General features: G+C 33.2%; 1 protein-coding gene across 4 annotated transcripts in view; it reads right to left on the bottom strand.

The window, feature by feature from the left end:
• Positions 1–23752, bottom strand: part of LOC141712887 (diacylglycerol kinase 3-like) — a 29211-nt gene extending 5459 nt beyond the window's left edge. For 2 of the 4 annotated variants that reach the window (XM_074516000.1, XM_074516002.1), the window contains exons 1-10: positions 23226–23752; positions 21681–21803; positions 21387–21524; positions 21223–21308; positions 19869–19956; positions 17865–17940; positions 17368–17450; positions 17096–17166; positions 14444–14521; positions 13357–13444 (exon numbers count right to left, since the gene is read on the bottom strand). In XM_074516000.1, coding sequence (XP_074372101.1) covers positions 13357–13444; positions 14444–14521; positions 17096–17166; positions 17368–17450; positions 17865–17940; positions 19869–19956; positions 21223–21308; positions 21387–21524; positions 21681–21803; positions 23226–23528 — 1134 coding nt within the window. In that variant the 5' untranslated portion in view covers positions 23529–23752. Of the gene's footprint in view, positions 1–1806; positions 1913–13356; positions 13445–14443; positions 14522–17095; positions 17167–17367; positions 17451–17864; positions 17941–19868; positions 19957–21222; positions 21309–21386; positions 21525–21680; positions 21804–23225 lie in introns of those variants that run through there. The other 2 variants (XM_074516003.1, XM_074516001.1) reach the window with 2 other exon arrangements.
• Between the last annotated feature and the right edge of the window lie 385 nt (positions 23753–24137).

The following is a 24137-nucleotide window of genomic DNA, read 5'->3' as shown; positions in this document are numbered from 1 at the left end:
TACAGCTAAACAGCTCGAGGGATTGGCCAAATTTAAAGTTTAATTATTAACTTAAATAACTTTATTTAATGGACTTTAATATAATTTATTTAATAAATTTAAAATGATTTATTTTTATAAACTTTAAATAAGTTTATTTTATAAATCTAGTTAGTTTGCTTATATAAGTTATATTTAAGTTTATTTTATAAATTAATTTAGTTACAATTTAAACTTAAAATAAAAAGAAAAGAAAAATAAAAAGAAAAAGAAAGAAAAACAAGAAAAAGGAAAAAGAATAAAGAAAAACAAATTAGAAAAGGAAAGGGAGGTACATGTACAGGGGGTAGCTGGTTAATACTTGCAAAATTTTCTAAGTAAAAGAACACACATCCTCCTGGGGTCGCAGGTTACGAGGGTGGTTGAAATATTTTAAGGCAAAAATAACTCCTACACTGTGGTTTCCAGTTAAGTGAGTGAATATTTTCCAAGTACTAAAACACCCCCCGGTGGTCGCAAGTTAGAGTTTTTGTTGAATAAAGACGAAGTGCAATTACCCTCGGATCGCAAGTTACAAGAAAATGTACCTGGTCGCAAGTTAATCCTCATCCACAATTTTATTGTACAATCAGTTATTTTATGTGGTTCATTTTTAGCCACATATTTCAAATGATATAAGACTACACTCAAGCAGCAGAAGGATTCAATCATTCAGATTGTATTATTCTGTTCATCTTCTCTCCCAAGAGAGCTGGTGAAAATAGCAGCAAAGATTTTCAAAGAAGCTCAAGCACCTTGTATATCCATTTAACTTCTCACGGGAAAAATGTTATAATGTCCGGTTTAACTCTTGTATATTCATAGGGGGCATTATAATCGTTATCCGGTAATTAAATCATTAGACAAACAAAAGCTAGATCATTGTATAAGATTTAATTTGTTGATCTTTGCAGAAGTTAGGAACTTTGTTATTTTTAGATTGTAACCGGTTAATTTATTTACCGGAGTGTAGCAACACCCCCGAGGATTTATATATGAATACTTCCCTAAATATCTTGTGTTCCTCGTTTTATTATTCCGAACACTATTTACCTCAAGAACACAGAACCACTAACCGAACACTAAATTTTTTATCTGAAAAAGATTCGAATTTTTTTTTTAATTTAGTGAGTATCGTATTCAACCCCCCCTCCTACAAAATTTCGGGACCTAACAATAGGTATCAGAGATGACTGATTGATACACAAATCAGGATCCTTAAATTAATTTATTTTATTAATTTTTATTTACATAAATTTATTTTGTAAATTTGATTTAGCAAATTTATTTTATAAATTTAATTCAAGTAAGTTTATTATATGAACTTAAATAAAATAAGTTTATGTTATAAATTTAACTAAATTAATTTACTATTTAAATTTTAGTAGATAAATATTTTTTTAATTTAAATTAGTTTTCTTTCCCTCGAATTAATTTGCTGCCAGATTTTGTGATAAAAGGAGAGCACCATTTTGTTTGTTTGTTTTGTGAAATTTGGCACCTTTGGTTTACTTGGTTTAGCTGTCATTTATGTTGATTGTTTACCATCAAAACAAAAGGAAAACAAGTCACAAAGTGTCAGGCATGTGCGGAGTTCACAAACAAAAAAAGGAAGTTAGCATCTCGGGACACGCGCCTGTAACATGCGACCAGGCGACATCCTGTGGAGACTGAATTGCACGCGCCTATTTGGTGAGTAGCATCAGGTGAGCAAACGGCAAAGCAAGCAATTATTCGTAAGTTATTTCACTTCTTCGTTGTAGTCGCAGGTTAGGATACTTACTAATATATTCAAAGGCAAAGTACTGGAGGTGAAGGTCGCAACTTAGGTTTTCTACTAAGTCAGAAAATTGCCAGGGCATGTAACTTGCGACCAGATTTAAACCAAAATCTCCTGTATATCAAAGTAAAAGGGGTCGCAAGTTAGCACTTAAGAATTTCCGTAACCCCAAAATTTTTATTTTTGATTTATTTATTTTTTCAAGAAATTTAAAATTCTTAAATTTAATTTTTTATTAAATATTAGTTTACGTTTTATTTTAATTTTTAAGAACATTCGAAATTCTTGAAAATTAGATTTTTCGTAAATATTTATTTTTGATTAAATTATTTTTTAAGAAATTTAAACTTTTGGAAATTTAATATTTTCTTAAATATTAAAGTAAGGGTTCTCAAAAGATTGGTAGACCCGAGATTCTTACGGGCTTTAAAGATGATTTTAATTTTTTGAAGAAAATATTATTTCAATTAAGCTGATTTCAAGACCTATAGAAGAAAATTGTGAGTTTCCTCAAAGACTTGCTCTATAGGATACCACTGGATTTTCAGAGCCGTGAAATGAATGAAATTTCTATGGGTACATATTTTCTCGAAGATTTTAAGACAACTCTAATGATTCCAGATTATACAGTCACACAGTGGTTTGTACCAATGCTACATATATCCAGAAATCACAGAGATCAGAAAGATAGGAATTGTGGAGGTCAGAGAGAATAGTGGGGACATACAGATATCTCAATTACATGCAGTAAAGTTGGAACCTCGGGACAGAATATAAGAGTTACTGATAGCTGAATCAGAGGAAGCTCAGGTAGAAGTACTTCAGGGAATGGACGTCATGGCAGTGTTTCACATGTCAGGGAAGTTTAGTCGCATCAGACAAGGAGTACATAAGCTATATCCAAGGATCAAGATATATTCTGAAGTAGAGACTTTTACAGATTCAGTTTAAGAGGTGATTACAAGATTGAGAGTAGGACATAAACTAGATTTGATAGCTACAGGTATGACAAGCAATATGTGTCAAGTAATTATCAGGGGTATTGCTACAACAGAACAAGAAGCTTGACAAATAAGGATGAGTAGCTACTCAGTTGAAGAGTTGTGACAAAGGTGGAATGTTTTCTTAGGGAAGCAGCCAGTCAAAACTTATAGTGCAATCAGAAAAGAGTTGGGATGGATCATATGACAAGAAGGAAGATCATGAATAGCTTGCTCTCATAGCAATCTCTGAAGATGGTCCAACTCACATATCTCAGGTTTCAATTTCTTGAACCACGCAATATTTTTCTCTTAATATTCAATGCATGATAAGATCTTAGTGTTTAAATGTTTAACACCCGCACAAGCATGATAGCATCACACATGGATAATGCTGAACTAGTTCACTAGAATATTTTTCTAGTAACTAGGATCGATGTTTAACTTGTACATGTTACGTTAAATGTTCTTAAAATATGTGTTTGAATATTTGTTGAACATGATTTATTGCTTTAGTGAGATATATATTTTCCAGCATTTAATACAATTGTTTATGCTTACTCTCTGTATCCTATTACAATGTGCTTTATTCATTTAATCTGAATTGTTTGTTAAGATGTATTAGTTTATAATTTGATTGAGATAGCTAGATAAGATTCATCAACGGGATTGGAATAGATAGAAATAGTGATTTATTTGTTAATTTTTCTTGTTCCATATCATGCATGTCTTGTTTAATTCTTATGTGTAATATTTCTGAATGAATGTCATGTACTCCTAATTCGATGATTGCTTATTTCAATACAATGAATGCATTTCTTAGTACTTGCATTAATTATAGAAAAGCATGTTTAGGATTTCAATAAGGCAAAGGCTGCTAGTCCTCCTTATGTAAGGTTGGAATTATTTTTTCCTAGCCAAGAGACAAATTTGTCAAGGGTATTAAAATGGAGAAAATGGTCAGTCAAAGATAAAAATTAGCATGAGAAGGTTGCAGCTGTTGTTATATCTGTTTATAATAAAATCTCTAATCCATTTGGTCCCAAACTGATAAGTTGGGTACCAAGAAATGTTAATCCATCTATGAGTGCAGGACATAACATGTTAATTGATTCTTATGCATTCTTGGTAACCCATACTCAAGGCATATGATCAAAGAAAGAGCCTCACAATCAAATGTGATTGACAAAAACTATTTCGTCAATAATCTTTGGAGATGACAACAAATGTTTTCATTACGGGACAAAGCTATGTACAAAAAGGAATGTCATCATGGACTCAACAATTGGTATCACTGGTAAAAATTAATCATTGGTGTCACTGATAACAATTGAAGCATCTTTCTTGTTAAAGAATCAAGACACAAATCCTCTTATCAGACAGTTCTGCATCAGAGGACAAAATGTCAATTCAATGAAGGAATAGTATCTCATCTGAAGCAGGAAGGTTGAGAAGCTTGCTCTTCTTAGAGTAAAGAAAAGGATATGTTCGTGGCTAGACTGGAATCTCAGGAAAGGTGAAGTCAATAGTTTCTACTTTAAAGCCTCATCTGACTAAAGTTTATCTATGCCATTAGAAACTCTCACCCTTGAATATCAACTCAAGGAACTCTTTTGTAAAAAGGGGTTAGTGAGAGGACTGCCTCATATGGAATTCGGAAGGATGAAAAATATGAGGTATGTCAAGAAGAGAAGTCAAAGACCACATCACATCATAATAAACATATACCTTAGTGATGATTGATGACTACTCTTAATACAAAAATGTTGTTCGTGCGTTCTCAAGACAAGAAATCACAGATGATGATTGATCATATTAGAAGATCAAGCTGGAAGTAACAGTAACAGTAATGATCTTGTGGTCAATAATGGGACTGAATTCAAGAAGCAGTTCTGATTAATATCTGTAACATCAAGAATATTCTGAGTACATGTTCAACACTGGGAACTTCGTGTAAGAATAAAGTGGTACAAAGGAAGGACATGAACTTGATTAAAGCAATAAAGACAATGTCAAGCAAATCAAGACTTTCTAAATACCAAAGGGCTGAAGCAGTTAATACAGTTTGCTACAAGGTCAAGCCTTGATCAAGATGTATACATCAAGACCACTAATGAGTTAATGGCCAGCAGAAGAAAACACTGGATAACCTGAAAGTGTTTGAAGAGAATGTTCTATAGAAGCAAATTAAATGTTTTCAGTTGTTTGAAGATCTTGGCATTTGCAGCTAAGAGTAATTAGGATATTTTCCATGGCTACTTAGTGGAGTCTACAAAAGGCATTTGTGGTTGATCAACAGAAGGTGATAGACAGTCTAAGTGCACAGTACAACAACTCTATGCTCCAAGCTGTTAAAGGAGAAATTAATGGTATTAATGATTCATATTCAAGCAGTGGAATGTCAGTGTATAACACAACTCATTATTTCAATGAAGCCTGTCAGCACGGGTAAGGATTTTTCATGAAATCCCAGCAACAACTTAGGAGGAGCAAAAGAAGGATAACTAGTCAGACACAACACCTCATTGTAAATCAAAATGGAAAACATGGTTATTTATTTATAACTAGGAACTAGAAAAATGGAAAACATGGTTATTTATTTATAACTAGGAACTAGAAAAATGTGAAAACAACTTTTGATTGTTTTCTAAAGTAAGAAAATATAAAATACCTTAAACTCACCTATCCACCCACGTTCTAACCCTAATATACACACGTTCGGTGCTTTTTTATGCAAGACTTACATAAATTTATCAATATATTGCTTTTTATGTAACATACATAAATATATTAATATTATTAATAGTAGTACTAGTAATATTTTTAATCTTAATAAATTTGTATGAAAAAAGGTAAACAATGCATAAAATTTATAAAATATGTATTAATGAAGTAATAACAAATAAATTGTTAACATGATGATATATTATACAAATATAGAAAATTATATAAAATAATTATTTAATTTAAAAGTAAGTTTTCATAATATAATTTTTATTGACAATAACATTATTGACAAATGTTCAATAATTACATAAAATTATTATATATTTTAAATTGAGAGGTATTCATATATGTTTTCTAATTCTTTGTTTAAGTTAATTTGGAACATGTTTTCTCATTTTTCAACAATATTCTTAGAAATAGAGAATGGTGAAAATTTTGGAAAATTTGAAAAAAGAAAACTGAAAAAAAAATCTGTATATAAAAAACCCCTAAGTGTTTTTGTGAAAATTTTTGCAGGTGCACAGAGTACTAAAGAAACAACTATTGAACAACAGTCTGTAGACCCTCGGATAAACTCTAATGTTCCAAGTGCTGATAATCTCCTTGCAGGTCTTAGTACTTATACTTTCCTGCAGTCCACATAATTTATCCTTCTACCTCCTGTAATCCTCCATGTTCTTGTTGATGTTCAAGAAGAACAGTCCACTCATATTCACTCCACAATTCCTGAATCACCACAGCACTCTACAGACACTGAAGTTTTGAAGATAACTGTTGAAGCTCCACTTCATATGGTCACTATTCTTGAAAATATATAGTTAAATGTTGATGGTATGACAGTTTCTGAAGCAGCTGGATTACATACTGCACCAATTCCTGATGATATGTTAAATGCTGATGCTGAGGATGAAGTTGCACAGATAGTTCAGGAATCAATTGCTAATGAAGAACCTATACATGACAGTGAGCCTAATGATGGAGAAGATATTGCTGAATCAAACATCAATGTTCAATTAGATCCTGATGAAGATCTTGATGAGATTATCTTTCCTGAAGGCATGCTAAAAAGTGAGAAACAATTGAGATTAGCTGAGCTTGATGCTAAAAATAGTAAAGAGTTTTTTTGATGCAGAATGGACTTCTAAATAGCACATCCTATTTTTGTTACTAATGCTTCTAGACATCTGGAAACAGTAGAGTAGAACATTACAAATCATAATATACTGACTCATCTCAAAGCTTCAACATTGTTGATCAAAACAATTCAGAATACTCAATCTCAAGCTAATTCTCAGATTGACAAGCTTAAGGAAGCTTTTCTGGAAACTAAGCATACTGCTTCCCATGAGATGACCAAACAGTTGAGATCTATCCTTACTAGACAAGACAAACTAGATGTCAACCAAGCTAGGTTGGAAGCTACCCAATAAAAGATGTCTAATCAGTTGGATGAGGTACAACAATCAATGGAGCATATAGTTTCCCTTCTACTTGGTGATGATGCCAAAAAGAGGGAGAAAGTGTTGAAATCTAAATGCAAGCAGCTCAAACTGAAAAAATGTTGATAAGGATGGTCCTGATGGTGATAGCAAAGGCAGTAAAAAAGAGTTAGTTTTGAAGAAACAAGGTGGAGATCTGATTATTACTAGTGGTACATCCAAAACCACTAGTCAGTCTAGACAAGGTGGAGAGAGGAGGAGATATGGAAGGCATCTCTCAAAGATTGTGCAAAGTAAAGAGCTGATTGTGACTAAATCTCAACAAACTCTGAAAGTCACAAATGTTGATGATGGCCTAGGCATTCTGGAGATAGAAGTTGGTGTTGAAGTAAGTCGGTATCTACGAACACTGAAGGTGAAGGGAAAGAAAACAACTATATTCTACAAGTATCCAAAGATTCAAGTTTTTGATTCTGAGGTGAGAAGAAAAATATTTGAGAGAGAAATCGTGGAGTTGATATGGAATAGCTTAGGATTTTGAGGAAGAACTCAAATCAATGAGATTAGAAAATATTGATGTTATCTCACCTTATGAAGATGTTCCTGGTAGCAGACCTACAAAAGGAGTAGTAATCAAGGAGGTCAGTCAAACTGATGCTAAAAGGCCTTTAAGGTCTCAAGCAATTTTAAATACTGACATGAGTTATTAGGGGAAAGAGAAGATTGGTGAGAAATCAAAGCCAAAGCCTAAAGCAAAATCCAAGAAGAAATCAGCATCAAAGGTTTCAAAATCTCAAATACTAATAGATCCAATATTTTCAGTAGTTGTAGCTCATGATGATGCTGATGAAGAGAAGATTCAAGAAAAGGAAGGCAATCAGTTCCACAAGAAAAGAAAGATGGTTCCTGGAAATGATTGGGCTGAAAAATTACAACTGATGCCAACCTCTGACAATATGCCCAAGTTGATGAAGAAACAATTGTTGAAGCTCAACCAGTCACAACCACTGATACTACTCAAGTTGTTGACAATTCAAGTCAAATAAAAGCTGATTTCATAAATCCTGATTCAGAAAATATAAACTCTGATATACCAGAATTGACCTTAGAAGAAAAGAAAAAGTTACTATGGGGAAGCAAAAAGACTGCACGAGTAAGAGATTCTTCTGAGACTATAAACAAGATCTATAGTGGAAACTCTCAGTCTAGAAGAGCTGGTAGAAAAAGTGGCCTGGGATATTCAAAAGCTAATAAATATGTCGTTGCTGCTTTAATTCTAAGGGATCCTGAAAATCTGACAGGAATTGAAAATAATACAAAGCTTGAAAATTTGCAAAAAATTGTGTCAGTACAGATTGTCAATGATAGAATTGGTGAAAATCTGATTTATTTTCTGGAATCTGGAAGAAGGTTGAGACTTACTCAAGAGCAGTTAAAGAATAAATCATGGCAAGAGCTGGAATTTGTCACTACTTTACTTAAGGTAACCAACTCTACTACTGCCAGATGGTCATATTTTTTTGAAAAAATTGATATACATGAAGCAGAAAGGAATGACATACAAGTCTAATTGCATTCCAAAGTACATTAATGAATCTGGTTATACTGTTGATATGCCTGTTGGAGGAGCTAAAGTGGTCAAGTCTATTTGTGAAGAGGTTCTCATTTTTAATCCAGATGGAAAGAAAGTTAGTCTCTTGGAACTTGATGATATATCACTTGGAAGAGCAAATCTGCATGATCTCAGAGCTGCTGTTTATCATATTGATGAATCTACAGAGGAGCTCAAGGAAATCAAACAGAGAATGGATATGTAAATGTTCTTGAAGATATTCTACTCAATAAATTCCTTGATGAAGCTACCGATTGTACTAGAGTTCAAGACTGAAGTTAAAGTCTGAAAACACTGACTGTAAGAAAGACTACTTGTTTGTATTTCTGTATTTAGATAGTTTTGACATCATCAATAAGGAACTTGTCCATATTTACATAATGCACAAGTTGGGGGAGATTGTTAGAAGAAATTGATGATATCAGCATATAAACTATCAGAATTTATTTATCAGTATTTGATATCAGAGTTTAGCAGAGGTGACGTCATCTACAATTGTCATCAGTATTTGCTGATCAGTATTTGACTATCAGCATTTGGTCACTTCAGCTGAAAGTCAGGAGATACCGTAGAATGAAAGATTTGCAGAATACATGTCAGTGTAGGACTTTATTTCTTGTAGCAATCAATACATGGATATATTTTAGGATTCATTATTGTAATAGAATAGGATTCCTTATTGATTGTGAAGTTGTGCAGTATATAAGCACAGATTAGGTTTACACTATATATGTCACGAATTGATATATCTTTTATGTAACCTAGCAGCTCTCGAGGATTATTGTTCATCCTTGAGAGAGTAGTTTTGTAATCATTTTTTATCAGTCAATACAAAACTGTTTCATTCTGTTAAGTACTTAATTCGATTTGTTTGTATAAACTGTATTCACCCCCTCTACAGTTGTATTAAGGACTTAACATAATATATTTCGATAATTTCGGTAATTCGGTTAACTACGTAAAAAACCAAAAAAATGAAATACCGAATAACACAAAAAATCAAAGCTGAATTAAGAACCAAATTATTTCGGTTCGGTAACCGAACTGAATTATTTCGGTTATTTTGGTTCGGTATTTGGTTAACCGAACTGAATGCTCAGCCCTACCTAACTCACCAAAGGGGTATCTTTTGTATCAATCTGAGTACATTGCTGATTTACTTGACCGTGCACGTTTTACAGATAACAAGATTGTGGAAACTACTTTAGAGATGAATGATAGATATTCTCCATCTGATGGTCTTCCCTAGCAGATCCTACTTTATATCGCTTGATTGTTGGTAATCTTTTTTATCTCACTGTTACTCGCCCGGATATTGCACATGATGTTCATATAATTAGTCAATTTTTCACTTTTCCTACTACCCTACATTGGGCTGTAGTTCTCCTGTATTCTCAGGTATCTTCGTTGGACTGAGTTTCAGAGTCTTTTGTTTCCTTCTAACTCATCTTTAGAGTTGCGTGCTTATAGTGATGATGATTGGGCTGATGATCCCGAGGATTGTAAATCCACAACAGGTTTTTGTATTTTTCTTGGCGATTCTCTTATTTCATGGAAGAGTAAGAAAACTAAGATGTTATTTTGAGATTGTCTTTAGAAGCTGAGTATCATGCCATGGCTTCGACTACTCATGAGATTGTTTTGTGATGTCGCTTACTTGTAGATTTGGGTGTTAACCTTCCACACCCATTATATTATGATAATAAGAGTGTAATTCATATTGCACGTAATTTGGTATTTCATGAGCACACTAAACATATTGAGATTGATTGTCATTTTACTCGCATCATCTGCTGCAAGGCACTGTCTCATTGGTTTTCTGCACCAAATCGATCGATGTAAGTACTCAAATTCATCCTTTTGATCTGTTCTTTCGATTTCTAGCATCAATTTCATATTTTAACCTGTTATTTTTTCGATTTCGATTTCTAGGGTTTATACCTGAATTGGAACTTTTTGATTCTAGGGTTATTAGGATGATTTGATCATTGATATAGCTTCTCTGTGATGTTTGCAATCGATTCATGGTGGTTAATTAAACAAATAATTCCTGAATGATCGAATTCGATTATTAAGGTTTATACCCAATTTTTAATTTATACGTTTTTAAGTTTGAATGATTTTTGGTTCCTTAGATGTTAGGGCTTTGATTGTATAGTTCATAAGCTTTGATTTGAGATACAGAACACGAGGTTTCATGTACAGAATAGTTAGATTGATATTTGGCCAGAGTTTCAGTCGGGTTTGGCCAGAGTTGCAAATTCAGGGATGATTCTGATTGTTTTTCAGTTGATTGAAGTTGGTGAAGTGATTTAGAATGAAAAGCACTCAAAAATAGCACCAAACGGTGTTGATTTGAGGCTGTATTGGACTCGCCGAAGTCCGGTGAGGTGGTCGGTTTCTGGACAAAATTCGGCATGTTCTTCATGACCCGGATTTTGACCCGTTTGACCCGTGTGTTTGATCCGCCTTTGATCCATTTTGTCAGAGAATTATTTTCTGACAAATATTTCTGGATTTTTAATTTATTTTTATTTTATTTTTATTAATTACAAAAATCAGTTTTATTAATTTTATAGATTGATTAATTAATTATTTAATTAATTGATTTATTGATTTATAATATAAATAATTCTAAAATATTTTCTAAAATTCAAAATTATTTATTTCTTTAATTATTTATTAATTATTTAAAAATGATTAATTATTGATTGATAGTTAATCAAATTATTATCAATAATTCATAATAAATTCATTTTAATTCCAAAAATTATGAAAAAATCATTTTTAATTCTGATTTTTCCTAAATAATTATTTTAAAATATTTTTAAGGTTAAATTATTTTGAATAATTAATTAAATTAAATAATAAATTGATTTATTCTTATTTATCGAATAATAATTGAACCGTTTATCCAACTTTAAACGAAACGAAAGCCTTTTGAATCGGAAAGACGATATGTTTTGATTAAAAATAGTTTCAAATCCTAGTTTGTTTTAAAAACGGGTCGACTTTCGATAATTATTTATTTATATGCCCTATTAATTATAAAGACGAGTCTAATAAATTCTGAAAACTAAATTCTGAAAACTAGGAAATGAGCCAGATATTGTACAGTAATGCGAATAGCGAGTCGGTTTCGATTCTAAAAAAAATTAATTTAAACCCAGAATGACTATGTGACTTATGTGCTATGTGAATTATGTGGTTAATCGAGTCCTAATTGTTATTAATTATTATACGAGTCAATTATACGCGTACGAATAGACGATATCGGCTACGTGAAGTCGGATTAAGACGCGATTGAGATACGAGTTGACTAAATAAGCTTATTTCTTTGATAGAGACGAAGCCAACAAGGCGGATCGAACCAGTGTTAGAGGACGGTGACATACTTGTGGTAAATCGCGTGAAAGACAAATTTTTCCCCTATTCTAAATTCAGAATAGTGAATTGCTTTCAGGTTCTTTCCGCAGTTACACACTAATAACTCTTGTTCACATACACTGTTACACAATTATTGATCCTTTGTTCATATTTCATTTCGATTCCTGATTTCTCCTAATTCGTTGAATCATCAATTCATATTCCAATAGTTTATATATAAATATATATACATATATCCTGATATATTTCGATGGGATACATCAAAGCATACCGATCATTCTGGTTGCTCATCTATGGACTAGATGGTGACGATTATGATCGGATATACACTTGATCCTAAGGACTGGGAATTAACTGGATCTTTGTGTTGGGCCGTAGAGCCTGCGTACCCGAATGGATCTATACATTGAGGTATGGATCTGCAATGTATCCTGGCTGATCAATAGGATATAGGTGTGAACTTTTGCCCAGTATAGTTTATTGATACTCGCCGATAATGGTCTTTAGTCTTGTCTTGCGAGGTTATATCTTTGCAGATGTAACTAAATTACCGATTCATTTAACTTTATTATAACACTGTTTATATATTGTGGACTTGTTGAGCAATTTATGGCTCACCCCCTATTTTGTTGTTATTCACCTTTTTGTTTTCAGTTAAGAAGGAAAATGAAACCTATCCGGACTCACGTAGTAAAGAAACGAGTCAAGCAGCGGGACCCTCTAATACCAAAAGTGTTGATCCCGATTCAGGAAGAAAACTTTGAGTTACCTAAGCAGGTGTGGTGTAGATAGATATGGTGTGTGTTTGAATAAAAGTAAATTTAGTTTAAAATTTGTTTAGACAATGGTTTGTAATAAAGAGAGTTCTATGAGATTTTAAACTTGGTTTGTAATAAAGGTAGAGTGTTGTTCTTGTCTTCATACGTCAACCTAAAAAGATCCTGGTTAGTATTAAAGGGGTTAATTATGCATCTAGCTTAATTGTTATACATGTTTGGTAATTAGCTAGTAACCCCCAGATCTATACCCCAGGTTTGGAGGGCGTTACACGAGTCCTTCCACCCCGTTCATTTAATTTAAATATTTGTTATTATTGATATTTGTATTGGTTGTATTTGTCATTGTCAATCATAGTGAAAGGTATCGTACAATTGAGGGGAGTGTTAAAGAGTATAAGATCATGTCCGGGACTTACTCTATGACCTCCAGATTTTAGAGCGACTAGTTAGATATTTATAGTTTATCTCTTATCATGTCTCCTGTTTGTATGTTCCTAAAACAGTTTTTGATTCATAAACTGACCAGGATGGTCGAGGATAAGATACTTAAATTTTAATTGAGGAGAAATATATGATACATTGTTGAAAAAATTACAGTATAATTATTTGAAATTCTATTATGAGAAGAAAGTACCTTTTCCATGTAGTCTGGCTTCAGATTTCCCCATGGATTTCTCCCACTTGCATAATTTTGAAGATTTAATGCAACTAAGGCCCTAATACTGGAGAGCGAAAAATATTTAGACTTTTAAAAAAAAAAAAAATCAACAGATGAAGAGCACATAATCTATAATATATACACAATTAACTTTGGTAAATTGATGATGACATTCAAGAAAATAGATGACTACTCAAATCTAATGAATTAGCAGGTCGCTTTTGCATAAAAGAACTAACATGCCCATATTAGAATTATGGCCCTTACTCTCACAATTTGGGGAGAGAAGACCCAAAATCTCACAGACCGGATCATATGGCCTATTCTATCACTCAAAAACATTAATAAATATTGCGTTTATAATTATTTACATATGAGACTGCTAGCGTAGGGGTTGTGCGGTGTGTACAAGAGCTATGTGCGCGTAGTGACTAGGATTCGAATCCTAAGGATACCATATTATTTTTTTGAATCAAAACAAACGCAAACTACTAATGCGTGACTTTTGGACAAACACATCAAAACCTTGCGTTGAACTATTACTGCAAAATTAAACAGCTTTTCTTAATTACTTCACAAGCAAATAAAATCAACAGTCACTATTGAACGCAAGTAAAAGATATGTTTTTTGTTTCAATTGAAAACGCAAAAGAATATTGCGTTATTAAATGATAGAAAGGGCCATATTTCAGTATGCGTGAGATTCAGGGTCTTTTCTCCCCAAATTGTGATATTAAGGGCCACTACCCCCAGATTACATAGTTTAGTACTCTACTACTACTCTTGCTGCCGTCCCAATATCCATATTTTCTTAGATACATCCCCAAAATAAACCCTTTCTGCGAGGGTAGTGTGACAGGGTCTATCAAAATCAACAATAGTCCTAAAATTTCCGAAATCTAAACTTCAATAAGTATCATAGAACCACATTAATAGATAATAATTTTTACATATTAGCAGTCAGTACAAAAAAATTACTCGTTACATTAACCTGCATAGGAGGATTAAATTTTGGGACAGAAAATGTATAGTAATTAGCAAAATGTAAGTTCCTGACTTAGACCTTGACGGGAGAGGAACTTGCTTCCAGTCTGAGCAGTTGAGAGTTTTAATGTGCATCCTCAATATATTATTTAGTCCCCTGCATCCATAAACTCACTTACTGCACATAACCAGCTGATAATATTACTATTTAAGCATACAAATAGCCAACAGAGGGCTGATATAAACCAAATGCAAATATATATAGACAAGGACTGAATTTCTAGATAGAAATTATATGCTTATTAAACCTATTATGAGAAACAACAAATCGAACAATCCAGAAATTAATATGTAATCTTAAGCCTATTTTGAAATTCAACACAGCTGAACAATCCAGATATTATTATTATTATTATTATTATTATTATTATTATTATTATTATTATTATTAAGTATTCCGGCTCCGGGCCATTACGATCTGAACTTTCGCAGTCCATGTAACCAATATAGAGGAAAATAGATGAGGAATAAGACTGAGTTGAGGGAAGAAGTCCTGATATATTCATAAACATCACATAATTATTTTACACGTGATTGTGAGATCTATATATCCTAAGTCACAATAAATGCACCACACATTAATCCTATAAGTTACTCTTGGCGAGACAAGCACCAGTTAAAACAATTATATAAAATTTAAAAGTCTAAACCGAGAACTGAAATCTCCAGCTGCCATATTAAAATAATATCACTATTTTCAGTGAATGATATGGTTTTGCCCAAATCACACAACCAATGACTACCAGCCAAATTTGCATTCCATTAAATAACAACTATTACTGGTTACCATATTACTAATTTAGAAGTTACTAAAGTTATACATAATATTTGAAGCGTGTCACTTGTTAGGTTGAATAAGTGTTAACGATAATATAATTTCTGTTTATAGATAACACCTACTGTTTACTGATGATTTTTGAAGGTCGTGGTTGGTGATACGGTCTACTTGCTATAGGCCAGGTCATGAGTTCGAAACCCTGCAAGGATGCATACATCGAACATTTCTAGATCAAGATGTGGGATATTTGTGCACTTGGTATGACCTTATTGTTCTCTTGGTACTGCTATAAACCCAGACAAGTAAAGTTACTGTACTGAAGTTTGCATCTATTGAAGATAGGTCCACTTGCTATGAAAACAATCACCAAGGTAAGATGTGTAAAGATCAAGCACATCGGTAGGGATTAAGTCACCCCATTAACTAATGCCTATTAATGTCTTCCAAGTTAACACCCTCGCTACTCTAGTTGCGGGGGTAAGGCTTGCGGACATCTCACGCTCCCAGTACCTACTTTCCAATTGGTCATACTCACACTCAGTATGTTTGGTACTTCGGTCATTAAAGTCCTTTAGTCACATTAATGCTTGCATCAAGCGGAAGCCCTAGTGATCACATCTTTGGTATTTAACTGAATGAAGCATTTTCACACTCTCGTCATATTGAATATCAGCCTAACACATTATTACCTTAAACAAAAATGATATCATTGATCCTGCAGTGACGACCAAATATACCTTTTGCATGTCTTCTGTACACACAGAACAGTAAATGATTCTTTTCACAGGCATAGTATTAGTAATAAATAAACCCTATATCCTATTGTCTTGACAATTGAGCACTACACTGTTGTATATGGATGCTGACCTATCTCTCTAAAATGTTATATTCATTAAATTTGACCATTTGTAAGAGTAGCTTTTTCCTAAATTTCACTTAAAGGCATTACATGTTCTCCTCAAGAAAATTAATTATGTTATGGCTAATGTATCCATCATCTGATGGACTGGCGCACCCATTTCCCTCCAGCCAGCGCACAATAACCTGAGGCAGAACCTATAAGTTAAAGACCCGTCAATATCAGCACTCTTATGACTCTCAACATCAAAAGTGTTTTACTCAAAATCTGCACTGCTCATCAATTCTGAGAAAATAATGTAAAGGGGTAACCTCTTCATGTGAGCCAGTTTAGGTTACCATATAGTGAATTGCCTTTGTTTGTGTTAAACAAAAAAACATGTAACCAAACCTACTGCATACACTGACTGATGGAGTAAGTGAGAGGTATATAACCATGTTCACCATGCATCAATAATATCTGACTCAGTAAATTCACAATTGTCTCGTGAAGGTAACTATTAGCCTGAATAGAAAAATCTTTTGGTCTGCTGTCTACCACAGTAATCCTGTCAAAAGTGAAAAAATTTCACGTGGTGATCTAGAATTCCATCTCTAGGAATACTTCTGTGCTCTCACTGTTTCATCTTAAATCAATTCGATCAGTTACTGCTCAACCTCGTACTGCTGTTTTCTCTACCTTATCAACCTTCTTACAGTAGAAAATGGAGGACACGGTCTCCCTTTATCATAATCTGAAATTCTTAACAACTCTTCTCAGTGCAAGTTGGTCTATAGAAATGCATTAACTCATTTTTACTCTACTATGATTCTTTTGCACGACATGGATCATTTAATAGCCCTTCCAACCATTGCTTCATATCAGTTATTTATATACTTTCATTTTCATATATCATGCATATGACCATAAGGTGCACTAGAAATTTAAATAAATTAAACAAAATAAAGCATTATTCTCAAGCACTATCAATAAAAAAACAAAAATGAATAGCACAAAATCGATAACTAATCATTTTTGTAGCAAAGGTTTCTAACCTTAAACTTGGATCAGCAATACAGGGTGTGAGAAACCAACCTTGTTTGCAAGAGTATCCCGAATATATGATCTGAATCATTATAAATGGGAGTTCTCACAAGCAGAAGAGGGCAAAAATATATTGATCACAAGCAATGAAATAAAGAATAATTTCAGTTTCTATTAACCATGTCTATGATTGTGCACTATACTTGTAGACCATTGACATAGATTGAAGAATTTACTTAAGGATCAAAAGATGTACATCAATCAATAGTGAAGGAGTTCCCACCTTATTCGCTATAGGACCTTGAGCAAGGAAGGGTTTTTCATTCCGCAAATTGTGAAAACCGTAAGCAACTTGGGCATCCATTCCTAAACATGTAAACAAATGAGAATAGGCACTGAATAAAATATATAAGATTACAAGAAACAAATTTTTAGGTTTCATGAACCAAAGCAAAGCTAATCCTAACTTATTTATGTCATATTACCTTTCTCAGTTTGCCTTCCTTTTTCAGTACGCAAATTATGGGAAAAATGAAATAATAAAGAAACACCAGTGCAGCTTATTATCTTAGATCTTAGTGAGAATTATAATGATAATTGCTGAATTTTGATTTATAAATAGCATGATAATTGCTTATTTTTGGATGTAAACAGAAAATCTCATCTACAACCTTTTGTTGTCAATTTCAAATTAATTATGACTATGTTTAGATCTAATTATGATGGCCATTAAACACATGGAAACACAAACCAATAATGTGTTAAGAAACATCATATCACCTATGCTGCAGTAGTTATAAAACACGCCCTCATAGCAGGATACTTTTTCAGCCAACTCCCCTCCGATTTCCAGGTCCTGCATTATTAATATATTACTTATAAGTCCTAAGCAAATGTAGGTAAATCCTGAAACGAGAAATCGAAAGTCTGTTCTGATTCTATATGACAAAATACTTTTATCAACAAATTCAAGAAACTGTCAGGAAATAGTATGCCCATATAAATCACTCTGCATAAAATTCTCGTCATGTATTTTAGTTTTAGAGTATTTCTAAAACACGCCACATGGCGTGTTGACAGAAAAAGGCAACCGATACGCGACCGACACGGGTTCGACACGCGACCGAAACCGTTCACCGACTCAGCCCATATAAAAAAGCCCAAAATCATCTTAAAAAAGCCCAAAATCTTTTTTTAAAAGCCCAAACCATCTTATATTACCCTAATTTTGTGTCTCACTGTCTTTTATAACCTCCCCTCTTCATCTTTTATAACCCTATATATATACAATCAAATATATACATACATCTATATATATAACACATATAAAAATATTTTTTATAACTTTTTTTTGCCGTGTCCAGTATCCAGGACACTTTGATAATTGACGAATCTCCGTGTCCCGTGTCGCCATATCAGTGTCGGTGCTTCCTAGGTTATACTCTAGCACTTGACAACAAAAAACTGTTACAGTCTTGCAGATATGATGCATTACAAAATTACATAACAAGGAAACAAAAGTAATGCACGCTTCTTTGTAAATTATATGAACAAGAAAAAAAACACGGGATGTGACATTATTAAAAAACAGGTATGTTGAAGTTGAAGCAAATAGATAACAAAGTCGGTATGCAATTAGTTAAGTGCCTGTGGGTGGAGGAACGATGCTTACTTTAATAAGTATCTGCCTATTAAGATTAATTATGATCCTTACTTCCTTACTGTATTTCTCTGTGTAATACTGCCATTCTCTATTTTCTCTTCCACTTTACCTAACTTCCATTTATCTTAACTCCACTTATTCAGCCATAGGTCTTATATTCAAGTTGTTCGTGACAAAATGGTTACCAAACTTAACTAATCCAAATTCCTCTCAGAATTTCATTTCTACAAGTACCCATTGAGGTGCCTTTTTTTCACATACAGGTACTTGTGCTGGCAGAAGGTTTTTCGAACAGGTTATTCTCTTCGTGGATTCTGTTTTTTCTTAAATTTAGACCTTATTATTGATTCAATGAAAAAAAATCATTCTGAATCAAATTACTCCTTGTTCTCCTCACAAACAAACCCAAGTCGAAACAGTACTAATAAACTAGACCGGATAGTACAGTATTTACTGGTCAATCAAGGCATAATGAAGTGCTGAGTTCATTATTCATTGAAATGAGCCGAGCATCTGCTACAATTTACGTCGTCTCTCTTTCTTTCTACCTGAACATAGGGATAATTCTTTTATTTCAATCCTTTTAATACAAACTAAGAAGTAGCTAATGGATCTTTCATCCTACATATCTGTTTTTTTCTCGAACCTGGGGTCGGCTTTCGCAAGTATTCTAAACTTCATAGCTCAGATGATGTCGGTTTTAGAGTTCAAACAAACCAGGTTTCTTGTAATACTTCAACTGCAATTATTTGAATTGTAATGCATTACTCTATGTTTGAGAAGGGCATCTTCTTCTATAGGCACAAGCAGTTTCCTTTTATTATCCAAGTAAGAACAGCAGATAAATTTGAAATCAATTAGTGGTAACACTTCCACTCATCAATAAATTTTTCTGTATTATTTTGATTATGTCCAGAACATATAGTCTGCAGACTAATTTTTACTTCTTACATATGTGTGGTACATCTATAAAGATGCACTTCATCCCAACATGGTGAGTGAACTTGATCTATCATGGACTGGATTACAATGTAGGTAGGAATAAAGGAAGCAGATGATCACAAAAAAAATTAAGATATAAGGTAAATATGTCTACAGAGTTAGCAACTGACTACAGCAACCTGATCCAGCAAAAACTCTTCAGTGGGCTTCAGAGCATGTGGTGTTTCCAACTCTTCTCCAGCTGGCATCAATATGCGAAGTTTCCAGCTGCATATGACATGCAAAGTCAAGTAATAGTACATTATAGAATATGCTACTGCGCAGTAGTCTTACGCATGGTCAAGGGGAAAAGAAAAAACCATGTCACCAGAAACAGCAATTCTAAGGATGAGTATTTACTATAAATTGGACACTAAAAGGAGTTCTATGGATGCTGCACAAGTAGAAGCAGAAGTTTAATATATCACCAATGATAAAGAATGAAAATTGACAATCATAAAAACATGCAGATATATTTTGCCTTCACAGTCCAAAGACAAGTCCTAGAGAAATACCATCAATTCACAAAGTACTGCAACTTATCCAGCTCCCTACCCAACCTCGTATTCATTATACACCTCTAACCATCTAAAGTCACCACCTGTTACTAGTCATTCAACGTTTAACCTAAATATATATATATGGGTCAGAAATTAATCCTTTACATTTTCTTACCTCTATCTACGAGAATCTGCAGTAAAAACCCGGAAGCCTTCTTTCGAAGTTATGTTTTCAGGAAGATAATAATATTCAGAATATGACCAACAATTTTGTTATGATAAATAATAGAAGTACAGATAATTAGAGAGATGGGAAGAGAAAGCGGAGGTGTTGGAACTTGTAGCAAACATCACTATTAGTACCTTAATTAGTTTATTAGTTGGGTCTTGAGTTAAAATTTTCATAAAGTAACATTAGAAATAGGGGTTTTAAGTGCACAGCAATGGAATAGTGTTTGGAGAGAGCTTTTCCAATACAAACCAAATAATTAAAAACTGATAGTAGACAACAAGAGTAGATCTACTAGACTAGGTCGAGCAGAAGATGCAGTACATTTTTTTTTAACAGAAGCTAACATCATTCACCGGTTTCATTATACACTCACAGTGTGCAAACAACCATGGATGTTTCTTTAACCTTCTGTAATTTTAAAATTGCAGCTGAGTTTTCATATTTTCCTACATATACTGACAAAGATATTCTTAGTAACTTATAATCTATAAATAACAGTAACAGGCACATCCGGATGTACATTAATGTATATATGAGTAGTCAACAGCACATTTAATCTGAACAGAATTGTGCTGAGTATCAAGGAATCACTAGAATAACATGGACAAATATCCAAAGAGTACATATTTTTGTAAAAAAATGAAGATATATTGAAGTCAAGTTTTTAGATTAATTTTCAGGTTCCACCTAATAACAGTTGATGTAAGGTTTTAAAACTAAACACCATATCAAATGCATTATATTAATTTAAGTATTACTTACCTATCCAACCGACAAATTGGTCCATTAGTGGCCCGGTAGAGACTTCTTTTAACAGCTGATTTCCACTTGAAAGTAAGTGATCCACCCTGAGAACATAAATTATAGCAGATCTCAACAAAAAGTGGACAGGATAAGATTCAGATAGAGTTTCTGGGACAGCTTACCCAACCAAAACTCCTGGATAAGTCATTTCCTGTACCTAGAGGGATTATTGATGTTGGCGGAACAGGCTCTCTACCCTGTTTGCTAAGTTCTCCAAGGCACCCTAGAAGCCAACCCACTGTACCGTCACCTCCTGCAGCCTGTCAAACAACCATGTTATTTTACCTAAATAGCATCCATAACAACAATAAATTCGAAAAACATACTTGCATTAGATTTTTTGGGACGATTCTAAAATATAAATAATTAGATATTATTGCCTCAAAGGGAATAAACTGCACTTGCACAACACATACCACAACCCTCAGCTTTTCACGGATGTCTATAGCGCACTGGTCTCCAAGGCCAGCAAACTTCTCCAGGCAACCTAATCCATACTGAACAAATTCATGAGGCTTCATTGTTGAAAGGTCAAAGACCTGGTACCATAAGAAAAAAATAAATATTCAGCCTAAAATCAATTTTGATCTCCACACAACATATTTTCCAAAAAACTTTGAAATTTTCAAACTAATATAAAATAATCATGAAAAGAATTAAGGATGTGTTGTCATGCATCGATCATATCTACAGTAAGCCTGTCCCTAATGATGTCCATAAGTTTTCAATTTTCACTGTTTAGCTGAAGTGTAATTGGTAGTTCGACTTCCAAGTCCTTAATATCCGTAGGTACTACTACCTTGTGGCATACAGACGAATTACTAAAATAACATCAGATCATTCATTAGGTTTCGCGCAATGGTTCACTGGTGCGAATGGTTTACTTGAGGTGATGCGTAGGAAACAATATTATAACTTTAAAACCTAGAAGCTCACTTTCATCAACCATGTAATCAAGAATAAAGAAGGATTTGAATGGTTATTGGGAATCAGAATCGGGAATGGGAATGAAGGGTACGGAAATGGAATGGGAAGAATATGGAACCCCAAGGGGTGGGGAGGGTATGACTTCCTCATCTCGAGTGTTAGGAGTTGTCCTACATTGTTTGTGGAGAGGCAGATTGTTAGAATATAAGCAAACAGATAATTCTTCATTAGTATGAGATCTTTTAGAGGTGCCAAAAAACAAACCAGTGCGGGCTCGCCCAAAATGGACAATATCATACTAATGTAGAATTAAAACTTGCTCACGGCCCAACATCGAGGAAATGAGATTTCCATTTCATGTACCAAAATTGTTAATCCAAACAGTAATACATAGGATTGAGATTTCAATTCCCATTAACCGGTCTCCTTCGCCATGAACCAAACGGCCCCAAAGTTTCCATTGTGCCTTTGTAAACTAATCAATACTTCTTGCAGTAACTTAAACTTATTTGCATATTGTAGATTTCATGAATGGAGAGGAGGAACAGGACAACAATAGCTGAAATTAAATTGTTTGACACTAGTCCGCCAAACTCATTAGAAATAGTGCATACAAGTATTTCTTCTCAATCTTAATTAATTTCACAAATAAAAACATTTTAAAAGTATATGCACATGAATCATAATATAAAGTTTGCAAAATTTTGTACAGTTCTAGTAAACCTATTACTAAGATTGAGTGACTATTCTTTTAGCGACTTTGTTATTCAGCGCCATTTGAAAGTTTTAAGCATTCAGAAATGAAATAGCTATTGCTAATTGGATCGTCCTAATAAAAACCACTTGTGAATATTGAGGCAACTATATAAAAGTGATTGCACAGTTTAGTTTCAAAGATAACAAGTTTTAAGTATGAAGACATTCCAAAAGTAAAGTGAATGTTGAGCAACTACATAAAAGTGAAACTATAAATCATATTCCGAAAGGGCAAAACACTATATATAAATCAATTATGAAATGCGCTAAAACTTTACCTGCTCTTCGCTCATCAGATTCTGGAGAATCTCTTTAAGTTCAGGACCCTGGCGACCACCGCTACGCGAATTAATAAACACAACCAAAGGAGATTCCGGAGATTCTTCGGAGCTTTCGAAACGATAATTTGGTGCATCAATATCTTTGGATTCCATAGCTTGGTACATGGCCAGACGAATATATGTAGGCATTATGATCTTCTTCTTTAATTCGTCTTTCGGGATTCCTATCCAATTGCTCATGATCGATTCCATTCTTATACCTAAATTTAATTGATCTCTTAGTCTTGTTGAATTATCCATGATGTAATTTCATCATTATAATCAACATCATCTGATGAATTATATGATAATATACGTGTGATGTATCTGTGCGATTGATGCGCATGTTGTGATTTCAAGAAATGAAGTGAAGATTGCTGAGATGAAATTACATTAATTACAGGATTTTTTTTTTAGTTTTTCCGTTGTATTGTTGCATGCTTGTATAGGACGTGTTTGGCTAATCATGCGCACACCCACCGTAATAAAACGGGGATCGTACTGGGTTGTCCCACGCTTCGCGACTCTTTATGCAAGTTTACACCTAACTAACTTTATACCCGTGCAATGCACGGGGTAGTTTAAAAATATTTTATAATTTTTAATTTTTTTTTAAATTACTTTGTTTGTTAATTTAGTTCTATAATTTAATTTTATTTAATTTTTATGGTGGTAATATATATATATATATATAATTTTATTTAATTTTAGAATGTGAATTTGATTTATTTTTTTGTAATCTTGAAATTAACAAAAATTGTAGGTTTTTTTCTTAATATCATTGTTATGTTGTATACAAATGTTGTTTATTTTAGTTAAATTATCTTTTAAACTTATTTACAACTATTTTTTTGCAAAATAAATATAAAT

This window comes from Apium graveolens, chromosome 3, assembly GCF_009905375.1.
Source record: "Apium graveolens cultivar Ventura chromosome 3, ASM990537v1, whole genome shotgun sequence".
Classification (NCBI taxonomy): Eukaryota; Viridiplantae; Streptophyta; class Magnoliopsida; order Apiales; family Apiaceae; genus Apium; species Apium graveolens.
Note: the sequence above shows the minus strand (reverse complement) of the source record. Positions and strands in the feature narration are given on the sequence as shown.